This window comes from Zonotrichia albicollis, chromosome 18, assembly GCF_047830755.1.
Source record: "Zonotrichia albicollis isolate bZonAlb1 chromosome 18, bZonAlb1.hap1, whole genome shotgun sequence".
Lineage (NCBI taxonomy): Eukaryota > Metazoa > Chordata > Aves > Passeriformes > Passerellidae > Zonotrichia > Zonotrichia albicollis.
The window spans coordinates 7,159,822-7,172,524 of record NC_133836.1 but is presented as its reverse complement, the minus strand read 5'-3'; the positions used below and the strand labels follow the sequence as shown (position 1 = coordinate 7,172,524).

At 41.4% G+C, this 12,703-nt stretch overlaps 1 protein-coding gene across 4 annotated transcripts in view; it reads left to right on the top strand.

Annotated features, from left to right (window-relative positions):
* Window positions 1-5,460: 5,460 nt before the first annotated feature.
* ZDHHC8 (zDHHC palmitoyltransferase 8) overlaps window positions 5,461-12,703 on the top strand; it is a 110,228-nt gene continuing 102,985 nt past the window's right edge. For all 4 annotated transcript variants that reach the window (XR_012583064.1, XR_012583062.1, XR_012583063.1 and 1 more), the window contains exon 1: window positions 5,461-5,725. Coding sequence is in view for 1 of the 4 variants with exons in the window: in XM_074554164.1 (XP_074410265.1) it covers window positions 5,622-5,725 (104 nt within the window). In the remaining 3 variants the exon portion in view is untranslated. The remainder of the gene's footprint in view (window positions 5,726-12,703) is intronic.

Sequence of the window (12,703 nt, the reverse complement as noted above, 5' to 3'; positions counted from 1 at the left end):
TGTAAACTTGCACTAGTTCAGTGAAGTGAGCTGTGTATAAAGGATTTTGTTTTATTTTATGATTGTTTATTCAGGGTCTACTTTAAAGGTTTTCCTAATTAAATTTAGCTAGAATTACTCTTTAAAATAGAAGAGGAATTACCAGTTTTTTACCAACTTTAACTAAATCTTTGACAATGTATCATTTTCAGAGTAAGGAGCTAAGGAAAATTAAACTGCAACAGATCAGAATTATTTTGCTTGAGGAAGAAAAGCTTGAAGTAATGAGCTGTAGAGTGGATTCCACATGTAAGTGATTTCTCAGACTAGTTTGTGTTAAAACAAGGTGCTTCACAAGTAAGCAGCTTGTGCAAGTAAAAATAAGGAAATAAATACTGAAGTTGTGAAAACTGACAAGCACAGGAGCAAAAATCTTCCTAATATATAAGAGCTGAGTAGTATCTACAGCTATGCATCAGATTTTGTGACCATTATATTTTTATGATATGCAGATTAAGGTACACAATGTCTTTGTCCACTTAAGTCACATTAGACACCAACCACTGACTTAAGACCTGTTCATGTTTTTAAGACTTGTCAAACTAGTTAGCTGCAGTCTAGTGAAAATGCAACCTACATCAGATCCATAAATCAATTACATTTGTAGAAATGCACCTTTTTTTTTAGTTATTAATGGTGCAGGTAATGTTTGTGGGGTGTTTTCTGTTACAGCAATATAACGTTTTAAGTACAAAGAAGGTACTAGCACAAATCTGGATTAGATGTTGCATACAGCAAATTTCTTTTGTTTTGTGGAAGGTGTCTGACTACCACAAATACTTCATCAACTTTACAGTCTTAAACATATTTCCAACTTTCAAACTGGGAAAGTCCAGCTCATTGTTTATCAGTCTTGACTGTACAAATTTACATCAGCTGATTCATTGTATTGTAGATATGAACTGTTCATCAAGATGTGTAGTTTACTTACAACCTAAGAGAGAAGCTAACAGTGTCATGAGCTCTTCCCTATTCATGTGCTGGCTGGCCTCATTTCAAGTAGTTTAAATTTCATCATTTTCTAATGCTTTTTTCCCATAAAAGCAATTATGGCTATTGTAAGCATCAACAAAGATGGATTGGACATGAAAATAACTGAATATTTTGTGTGCTTGGAGGATATTTCTCAAGACTATTCTAACAGGTATAATTAAAGTTACATTGCTTCATATAAATAGGGCTTATCAGTGCATCTTGTTTGTTGGTTTATGAACACTGTTGGCTTGCAGAGTTTCAGTAGCATCATTTACAGTGATATTTCATTTAGAAGAGGAGAATTGCACTTTACTAATGGTTTTAAAGAGGATGGTTAGTGAATCTTTAAAACTGCTTGGATGCCTACCTCATTCTGATGTAAGTAGTTTTTTGTGGGGGATCATTCAGGAATCAATATGCAGAGGTACTAAAGTCTCATAGTAAATGCAACTTACTTGATGCAACCCCTCACTGCTGTTGGGAAATATATCAGATCTATTCTGAGCAAATGCCATCCCACAAAAAGTATCTATTGGAATAATCTAGAAAATTTTGTCATAAATCTGTTAAGGTTACTGAGAAGTCATTATTAGGCAATAATTTCTTGATTTATCTGGTAAAAATGAACAATTACATTTAAGTTGTCATATTAAAGTTCCAGTGGGTAACTTACTAGGCCTGGCTTGTACCCAGAACTGTCTGGCCCTTGCTTGGACTTTTGGCAGCACCGTGCAGCACAAGATGATGCAGGTTTCTCTGCTCTGAACACTGTAAATTTGAGGGGATAAACAGCTTTTATTAAACAACGAATTTGTGATCCTTGAGGGTTCTCCAAATGACCCTGAGCAGTTTGCAGGCCATCAGTACAACATGGGCTGGCAACAACATTTGTAGTTGTAGTAAGAAAATGCAGTGAGAAAAGTAGAATTATTTATTGTGGTCACTGTTAAATGGCAACAGCAAATTCAAGCTAGGAGCTAACTTGCAAGTGACCAGTAAAATATTCCAGGGATATTCAGTATTTTCAAGTGTGCAAAATAAAATAATTTTCTTAATCGTGAAGCTAAGATTTCCAGCTAAAATTAGTGCTGTGACTTGATATGAAAATTGCATGGCTTTCAGGCTTGCTTGATTCTTGCTCTGTTGCAAGTTTTCTTTCATCTGAGAGGGGTACCCTCCCATGTGGCTCCAACACAGCTTCTGTGGTTGGCCCTTCCTCCTTTGGGGTAAAACCTCAGAGTAAAATCTTGCAAGAAGACATGCAATTACTAGCCATGCTCTGCCAGATTATTTTTAGATTGTTCTTTGTAGCTGTGTTTGTTCTTTGTCATTAAATCTTTCCCTAACTCATGCTGCCATTGCTGTTTACCTCTGTGCTGCCAAAATCTTCTGGCACGCCAGTAAGGTAGTGTGGATCCAGAAACTGCAGTCCTTGAAATAAAGGTGTTCCAGGAGAGCACTTGTGAGCCATGCCTGTTCTGCCTTAGTCAAGTCCTCCTCAGACATCCTTAGTGTTTGACAGGTAAAGTCATCTGACTGCTTTAAATACACTTGGCTTGTAATAACAGGATTGAGTGTTGCTCAGCAGTGCTTTGTGCTGCCTTGAAAACAGAGCGTTCTTGGGAACTGGAGTGGTAGTGGGAAGGAAATGGGGTGAGCTGTGGGAACTCCTGGACACAAAATTACAGAAAATTACTGCTTTGTGATAGGTAATCTACAATGTGCACCAGAAAAAAGTAATCCCAAAGCCCAATTCAGCATAACCCTGTAGCCTTGTGCCGTGGCATGTCTCAGCCCCCTTTTGGAAATGCTGGGTCTGCATGACTGCACAGCACAGGTGTCATGATCCACAGGATGATTGTGCAGCCCCAACCTTCAAGATCTGTTCAGATTGGAGATGCACCTCTTGTTGCTATGAAAGGTACAATTCTTTATGTCCTGATAACTCACAGTTATCTTCAGTCTCCCTCTAGAGAAGTGTTATGTGATTGGGATATTAAAAAAAGCCAAAGTTGCTTGCTGTTGAGAGCCTCCTTTCAGAACAGGAGTGGCTTGAAAGATTGGCCCAACAAATGGGGGCTGATACAGCAAGATTGGATCAGCATCAGTGTGTCAGAGTGATAAAGGGAAAGCCTTTCTGAGGAGTGAAATGAGCAGAAGTGCTGAATCCTCCCCTCTTGCAAAGCTGTCTTTGAGCAGCAGACTTTCTAGAGAGGAAAGAGTCCTTAGGGGAAAATACAATTGAAAATAATGAGGTGCAGAGGAGGCATAGTCTCCTTAAGAATAACTCCACAATTCACATGAGGGAATGTTACTGTCCCAGAAAGGCTTCTTCTTTAAAAAGAATGAAATTTAAATAAATCATCAGACTCCAGATATGTATCTTAAAATGAACTTGTGCCTATTGCTTCCCAGCTCGTGCTAGAAACTTGGCAGGATGCTTTTGTGGCTCACCTAGAAAGGTAACTTGCAGGTCCATGCTAAAAATGCAGATATGACTGTCACTTGGGAGAGAACTTTTTTTACTCTTTTTCAAGACCTAAGAAATGCATTTGAGTAAATCTCATGCTGTCCATTAGAGGACATTCATCCAACTTCATAAACAGTCTATAATGCTGCTTAGGATAACATTTTCTAGATTAATTATTCAGAGTTCTGTTTGCAACTTAAATTCTTTACCCAGACTGTTGCTTGAGTGGGAAGGAGGAAGATGATGTAAGGGATGAAGTCTTTGCTGTAAGGGATGTAAGGAATGAAGTCTCTGCTTTTGTCAAGTAAGTGGTGCTAAACTAACTCGTGGCCCAGAGCCTTAGGTGTGCTCCTGAAATGGATCTTCCAGCCCACTTTTGTGGAAAAGAGACCCACTTGATTCCCTGGAGACCACTCAGCAATACACATCAGACCTGGTAAGTGGAGATGATGGGGAGATTTGCTTCCCAGCTGTGCCTTTGATCTGATTTAGCATGCTCATGTAGCTGCACCTGAAGCCTTTCAGCTTCATGTGCACAGCCTGCTTCTGCATAAAATTGTTGACCTTTGATTAGTTACAGGGAGTTTGAGAATTAATTAATTCCAATAAGCTGGCATGACAAGGAGTAGTGAAGCATAGGAAACATTCAGTTCCCCCATGCAAAAATAACTTTAGGTAGATGTTTTCTTTCCTGTTCCTTAAAAAGCTAAGTCTGGAGATGATTTTGAGTTGCCTTCTGGCTTTAGTCCCTTTTGGATTTGACTTTTTTTCCTTTTTTTTTTTGAAGCAGGGCAGTTGTTAGCAAAAGCTGAGCTTTCACATAGCCATATATCCTCAGGCTGGAACTTGCTGGCTTTGCTTTTTGTTAAAGCTGATGCTAAAAATTTGGGGTTTTGTTTGGTTTGTGGTTGTGGGGGTATTTTTTGGTAAACTGCAAAGTTGAGGACCCTTACAGATTTTTGGTCGGGTTTTACTTGTTCTGTTCTTAAGACTTCTAAGACTGTGGAACTAATCAAGTCTCTTAAAATGAGAAATTATAAATGTCCTTTCTGAACATCACTGCAGTGTAGGGCAAGCTTGCTTTTAACAACACCCAGCAGATGCTGCAAATGTGGCTTTTGTGTTAGGCAGGGGTTACTTTATCTGCATGTTGGCAGCTGCAGAAAAGGGATTAGCTGAGAAAGAAAGCAGGAGGGAGGGAGCAGGATGTATGCAGCTCCTGGTCTTGATTTCTAAACTTCCAAGTGGCCTTGAACCCTTCTTCCCATCGGAGGGTTTCCTTGAGACCGGCGAGCTGCTGGGTGGTGCCCCCGAGTGTGAGCAGAGGAGCCATTCTCACTGCTCTTGGGAAAGCTGATTCGGTGAACTTTCTGTTGTTACCTTAAATTACCTCTTCTGTGTGCCTCCTGATGCTAATGGATAGATTTAAAACAGCAGAGTATAGTGTAATTTCAGTTATGTTTGCACTCAGTTATGGATCTTGGAATCAGCTAAATTTGGCAGAGTGCAGCAGTTTCCTTAATGCTGTGGCTCTGGGTGTAGCAGAATGAAAAGTAGGGCTTATTCCCGACCGAGCACGGCAGGATTGGCTCGCAGCTGGCCCTGTCCTGCAGGGCCCCGCTCGGCGCCGCTCCCTGCGCGGACCCCGCAGCGCTCCGCGGCTCCTGCGGCGGTGCCGCGTCCGCAGCCCCCTCTAGAGCCCCTGTTCTGGGAGCTGCTACAGCAGCTTCGGCGTCCCACACAGCGCCCTGTGGAGCTCACTGCATTGCCATTTTTCTTGGCGGGGGGGAGGGGGTTGTCTTGTAGAAAGAACAGAACTGGGCCCCCCCCCGTCCGCAGGGGGTGCCCCGCTGCAGGCAGCCCCAGCAGCCGCGGCTCGGCCGCCCTTCGGCGGGGCTGTGCTGGCTGCGCGCCCCGCTCCCGTCTCCCCGCAGCGCTACCTTAAGGGGCTGGTTGACATCAGCCGAGTGGGCTGGGCGGTGTGGGTGGGATTTCCTGTGCTGGAGGTCAGCTGCTCCCGTCCCTCTCCCGTCCCTCCCAGCCGCCCGGGTCCCGCTCTCCCCGCGCCGGAGGGACCCGCATCCTCCCGGCTCCCTCCTCTCGGGTTGGATTTACATAGTGATGTGTAAACTACAGGATGCCCAGCAGCACTGGAAAGAGGTTTAAACCTACGAAATACATCCCGGTCTCCACAGCAGCTGCCTTATTAGTGGGTTCGACTACTTTATTTTTTGTTTTCACGTAAGTACCGCTCTGACGGAGGGGGGGCCCGGGCTGGGGCCGCCCGGCCCGGCGGGGGGAGGCGGCTGGGCTTGACAGTCCTCCAGGCCCTGCCGCTGCTGGTCCTGCTCCCTCCTGCCTCCTGCTATCCCTGCCCGGCTTTGCTTTGCAGAGGCTCACGATCTCTCCCTATCATAAAATGTGCCTGATAGTCAGATCCACCATTTCATGGCAAGTAAAAGCCCGTCAGTCTCCCGCAGCTGCCGGCTGTGTGCATCAGAGCTGCCCGAGCCCCGCAGCCCCTGTGCCCGTGTGGCAGCGCTGCTGTACGGGAGGGGAATGCAGCCCCAGCCGCCCCGCTGCCGGCAGGCGGGGATCCCGCCCGTGGCTCCGCTGGCCGAGCCTCTGTGCTCCGGGAGGGAGAGCTGGAGCTGGCCTCTCCGCCAATCTCTCGCGTGTCTCAGGGTTTATCCGCCACAGCCTTTTGAAGTGGAAGGAATCCTATTCTAAGCATTACCGATTTTACATATTTTTATGTAACTGTTCCTGAAAGCTTGAGGACCTAATGAACAAATCTACATTCGCTTGGAGGAAGGACGAGGAAACTTTTCCCCTCTCTGTTTCTTCTTCTCTCATTCCCTTCTCCCTTAAATGCGGAATGGAGCCGTGGCTGCCGGCTTGCAGCTCTCTGTAGTTATATTAGTATGTGAGTGCTGTAGTGCTTCGGCTGTTTCCCTCTCCATCCACTCGAGTTCTGTAGCTCGCTAACCCTTCCTGTGCGGGGGCAGCGGCACCCTCCCTGCAGAGGTGTCCGTGTTTCCAGAGATGCTACAACACTGCTCTGAAAGGAGCTTTGGCTAAGCTGCCTTCGGGAAGGTGAAAACATGGCTATTGCATATTAAGATTTATTGTTTCACTTATTTTGGAACTCTGTTTTCCTTGTTTTGCCGTTGCTATTTTTTAACCGAGCTTAGTGAAGCTGTTGGAAGCAGAAGGCTCTATAAGAGTGGGAGTATGTGTCTGTGTCATTATCTTTTGTGGTTTGGCTGTGATATGATTCTCGATGTTTCAAAATGCTTGTCACTGGTATGGCAATCTCAATGTAGGATTTCAGAATAAAACGTAAATGTTGTTTTGTCTAACAGTTTCTTACATCGGAACAGATTTTGACACTGAGTTTTGCTCTTGATTTAATGTGCGTTGATTTCTTCCTTGCTTGTTTTCAGTGCATTTGATGTAGTTTGGTGCTCACAGGCAAACACAGGACAGAAGTTGGCTTTTGTGATGAACTTGGTTGACACTGGAGTGTTGAATATTAAATGGTAAAAAAAAAGGGGCCTTTATGCCAGCATTTATTTTTGTGGCTCCTTGAGGAATGGATGTATGCTAAGGTTGTTTTGGAAGCTGTATATTTATTTTCATATGATACTTCCAGTGTAGAGCTGCAATAGTGATGTAAGACTTTCCTGGTAACACAGTTGTTGTTGAAACATCCTTTTGGCAGCAGGACATCAACTGAGATGTTCGTTTTACAATTTGTACAGAAGAAGCGATTGCCTCTAATCTATTACTGAATCTGAAACTTCACTCTGCTCCCTCTGTTATCAGTGAATAATTACATGCAAAATGAAGTATTTTAAGGATCTCTCCATATTGTAACTTGGCCTGTGTATCTTGAAGTGCTAGTAAATTTTTCGAGGATTGTCCCAGACATACGTTCTCTGCTGCTGCCAAGTCTTGTGTGCAATAAAAGTAACACATAATTGAGCAACTGTTGTCAGGCAGAGTCTGAAGTCCTGTCCATTCAAAAATACTCAGATGAATTTGAATGGGATTGGTGTTGTTTTTCATGCTGAGCAGTGTTAGTAAAATCTATCTTTGTTGTGAAATCAAAGCAAGCCACATGCATATGATTAATTTCTTTTGTGTGGCAGTGGGTTTTTTCCCCTTTCCTGAGCATTTCCATTTTTTTATCTTTTTCCACAGGCAATGTTTTATCTCCTGAAGATCTTTTTATTGTAATATGTTATTAAAGGCTGAGATAGACTTGAGTTTTCAGGTGTGTTGATTTGTTCAGCTTGCTTGATGTTGGATAGATCTCTGATATGCAGCAGTTGAAACACTGGCCTGAAATTCTTTTAGCTTTAGAGACAATCCATGCTTGCTTGTCATAGCACAAGAACTTAAATAGATGAAGATTTACATGTGTGTTTATTACTTATTTGTGTCATTAAGCTCTAACGTTGCTGTGTCTGTTAATGAAGTAACCTGTGTATAAATACATGAATCTGATGGTGGACGGGATTCCTATCAAATTTTGGGTGCAGATCACCTCAGTGGGATGTCAGGGAATAGAGCAACATCAGCACAGTGGAATTGAAATAATAGAGGATAATATATGTGGAAAAACTTGATAATAACTATTTTTAAACCTCTTAGTGAATAGAAAAAATAAGCTTTTTAGGGCACTGGAAACATTTCTGAGTAACATGTACGAAAACAGCCTCTGACTTGGCTTTTTCTCTAAACACGTTTGTGGTCTCATGCCACACATTATGAGTGTTTTCTGCTGGATAAAAAGCTCTTTGAACTTGAAGGCCAGGGTTAGCTTTTTAGCAATGTGGTCTTTATTTTTAGCTTTTTTTCCAAACACCTTTGCTAAAAAGCAGCACATAAAGAGTGTTTGAAATACACAGTGTCTGCTATTAGTTCATCATGGTGCTGATCACTGGTACTGTTATACTTTAGGAAAATTCCATTTTAGATTCTCCTTTTCTTTTTTCCCTCAGCTAAGCATTTAGGATTCCCTGTATCACTGCTATATTTCTTCTGGTTTTATGAGGGGGAACTAAACTATTTAGCTATCAAGATTATTGCCTGGAAAGGCAACTAAATATTGGAGTTGTATTATTGCAGGCTTTTAGCACTCCATGTGTGTTCCTTCAGTAATAAATACAGTGTCTGAGTAGGTGGTCTAATTTGTCACAGTGGGAGAGTAAATAAGCATTAACTCTAAGCATTATGAAGGAACTTATCAATAATGTTGTATAGAATGATTAAGTTAATTTACTTATATGAGCAAATCAAATGGTGTAATGAAGGAAGAACTAATGCTCCTTAACATAGGGCAGATCCAGTGATTCAGTTCCAGGAAACCTGAATTTATTTCTAATAAAATAATTTTTTCTTCATATTTCTCATAAGACATTTTGTTAGAGGTAGCAATTTAACCCATTTCAGTGAAGTCTTGGCTCTTATGCCTTGGAATATCAAGTGCTGTGATGTAAACCTAATTATGTTCATTCAAACACCCTGAGTTTCAAGAACTTCCCACCTTATTTTAGGTTGTGCAGCTTCAGTGTTAGCAGAGAATGCAGCTTAATTATCAGCAAGCAGAATGTCACCTGTGAACAGTTGCAATCAGTGATCCAAAAGGACTGTTCCAACCTAAATGATTCTATAATTTTTCTGGAGCTAGTAATTCTCTTCACCTGCTTAAATTGGCTACTTTCTGTAGGTGTTGGTGCTGAGAACTTCTGAGATAGTTCAGCAGCTGCAATGCCTCTGTCTGGAGATTACACAGCCAGCTGAAAGCATATGGTTTTAAGGGGAAACTGTGGCTCATTTTAGTAAGGAGAAAAATGCTCATCATTCTCTCACTGAATATTGTAGGCCTGAAGTTTCTCATAAAATGGCCATTTTCAGACTATTTTCTGTAGCATGCAGCCTCTTGAGCGTCTTTGAAATACAGTGGAAACATGTAATTCATAACAAAGGTCTAGGTGCCACTACTTCTTTGATATAATGGTAGCAACACTGCTGTATATTATTTCTTTAAATGGGATAATAAAATGGGTAATTTTCTGGGTGAAGTGAAAGCACAAATAAGGTGAAAACTCATTCAGTCAGTACTGAAAATACGAACACCTTTGTTCTTAAGAGTCATGATGGGAGATAATCACAGATACACACACAGACATCTGCAGTTGGCACTCTGATGCAGTCTGTGGCACAGGGAGTCTAATACTAATAACCTTCAGGAAACAATTGAGCAGTGATAAATTGGTGGAGAAGAGCAACTCAAGTAGAAGTCACAGTAGGGATGGAAATAGAATAGAGAGCTATCCTAAACCTGTGCTGTTCAGATGGCAGACTGTGCTCCATAGCAGGGCTGCTGGATTTACCTTTACAGGGAAGAAAGCTTGGCTTTGTTGATGAATATTTAAAGAAAAATTGGTGCTCCCCCTGCATTTGTATATCATGTTACTGCATTTCATGAACTGGAAAGACTCAGCATTTCTGTAGTTAGACATGTATGAATCCAGATGCACTTCTGATACATTCACCTCTTAAATCATAAGCACTACCCCCTTCTGCAGTTATCTGATCCTGCACTGGAACAGCCTTAAAATAAACAGGTAATAGCACTGTTAAGCTTAAAACTATCATAACCTTCCTGGATGGTAGTTAATGAAAATACAATGATGTGTGTACCTACAGTTCTTGAACTATCTGTTAGATCTTTTCCTCCCATGACTTGAATATATTCACAGAGGGAAGAACACAGTCTGCTGTTTTCACTTGGGTTTGTTAAGTCACAAGCAAAGGCCAAGCTCATAGAAGATCATCTTTGCTTTAGTGAATTTGATTTGTATCCAATGTTTTCCTTGCCTAAAGTATTTAGTTCCAGATGTGCAGATGTTCATTTCTGCCAGTTGAGTGTTCGGATTTCAGTTAGATGAAATGATAAAATGTGATTTACAATGTATATTGCAGATGTTATGGAGATTCATCTGTAACACAGGTGTGTTTTATACCAGCCTAGAGGAAATAGAACTGAATGCTGAGAAGTAGATGCACAATAAAGATAATAAAGATAAAATTGTAGCTCAGATTGTTTTATCTTGATATGCTGCTGGACAGCATGAATTCTGCCTTGGAGTGTGGTCTTACATCCTTCTTACAGTTTGGCTTCTGCCCAGTAACTTGCTGAAGGCTGCTTGAGGATTTGGGAGAGCTCTGGTGGCAGAGCTTGTGCTGTGTGATGCCAGAAGCTCCAGGTGTGCTGTGGTCTGTGTGAGAGCACATGGAAACACTGCCACTCCACAAATCCACTTCCCCCATCCTATCCAGATGGTCATATCAGATATCCTTGGCATTCTGAAAACTTTGGAGCACAAAGTTCCTCTACTTTGTCTGTTTCTAGCCAGGGCTCCATCTGATAGTGGCAATGCTAATTATGAAACAGAACAAATTCCCCCCTCCTTGAATGTTCTCTCCACACCATTCTTCACTACTTGGAATATTAATGTGTTTCTAATTTTTCTTTTTTGCTTTCCATATGCCAAAGAAAGAAATCACTGGAACTGGTAGGGAGAGCTTCACTGATGGCCATGCAGGTGACACTGTACAGGGAAAAAAGAATGTGCAAAAAAGTGTGGATTGGTTTAATCAGGTGAATTTTAAAACTGACTTCACAGTCACATACTGATTTCAAGCAGTGCAGTTTGGCCTCCTGAGATACCTTAACATTTTCCATGTTAAATGCATTTTTAATGGCAGGTTTTTCCTGTCCACTCTACCTGCAATCCAAAAGAGGCAACGCTTGCCTGGTTGACCTGAGTCATCTCAGTTGTCATGTCTGTAATCTTCTGAAAAATATTTACTTTGGTTATGACAAAGAAATGTCCTTTTAAGCCATGGCAATTTCATCTTGCTATAAAATGTTTGGAAATAGAATCTAGACAAGCTTGTCATTCCAGATAAGAAGGGCAGTCTCAACAAGAAAATATATTTAACCGAAGTGTGAAAAGTTTTTGGTTTATTTTTTTTGATACCATAAGAAGCCTCAGTTTTACTACTTTTAGCTAGTTAATTTTATGATCTTTGCTTCCAAGGGCAGTAACCTTTGATTCCAACAGCAAAGTTGGCAGTACAGGACCTTTCTGAAAGCTATTAAAATTCATTCCTTTAGGAAAAAACTTGTTATTTCTTATCAGTGAGAATATTTTATTCTTCCTGTAGTTTGAGAAAGTAAAAAGGAGAATCATGTTTGTTGAGGGCAGTAAATGGCTACACATGTTCAGCTGTGGATGCAGAGCTTTCTGCAGCCACTGCAGTGGCATTTCAGTGCTCACTGTAGATCCATTGTGAAAAAAGCAGGAGAGCTACTGGAATGGAAGTTATTGCTGTCCATGGGCTACAGCTGTAGTCAGTGTATGATTTATGCCAGTAGCAACCTCCTTTCTATTGTTCCTAATAAGCAGAGATTAAGGTCATATGGAAATAGGAATGAGAGTGTCTCAGTTAGATCAGGGTGGGCCTCTCAGCCTTTGCACAAGAATATACAAGCAATTTTTCTTTTTTTTTTTGGTCTAAAGTCCTTTTCAAGATGCTCATTTAAATACTGTCCTTGTTTGTCCAAGTATGCCATGTGTGTATGCTTTTATAAATAGAAAAAATCTTTACAGGATTGTTCAAGCTCAATTGGTTTGTTAGTAAAGTCAACTAAGAAATGTTATTGCCATAAACACAAAACTTAAACTGAGAGATAAGTACATGTGGTGATCTTGGAGATCTGATTTTTGAGATTCATTATCTAGGATAGTCACTAATTATACACATAACATTATTGTGTAAACAACTTATTCTGCTACTACCTGCTTCTCAGCTGAAATCAGCTGTAGGGCCCTGTGGTGTGGGGATCTCTGGGGGACCTGTGAGAGATGACCTGGAGCTGCATTTCTGTGCTCATGTAATGTATAAGCTACAAGGAAACATTTCGAGGCCATGAGCTTTGTTCAGTTTGCACTGGAAGATGTCTGAAATACAGCAGTAAAGTGGTGTAAGCCAATTTAGAGCATGAAGGAGATGCACACTGGAGTGGGAGAGAGGTATTGTAGCGCTACACGAGATACACTTGTGTAATCAGTGCAGAAGAGGAACCCTGATTTACTGTCCTTTGGTTCAAGCCAGTGGATACAACACTTATTTCTCTAT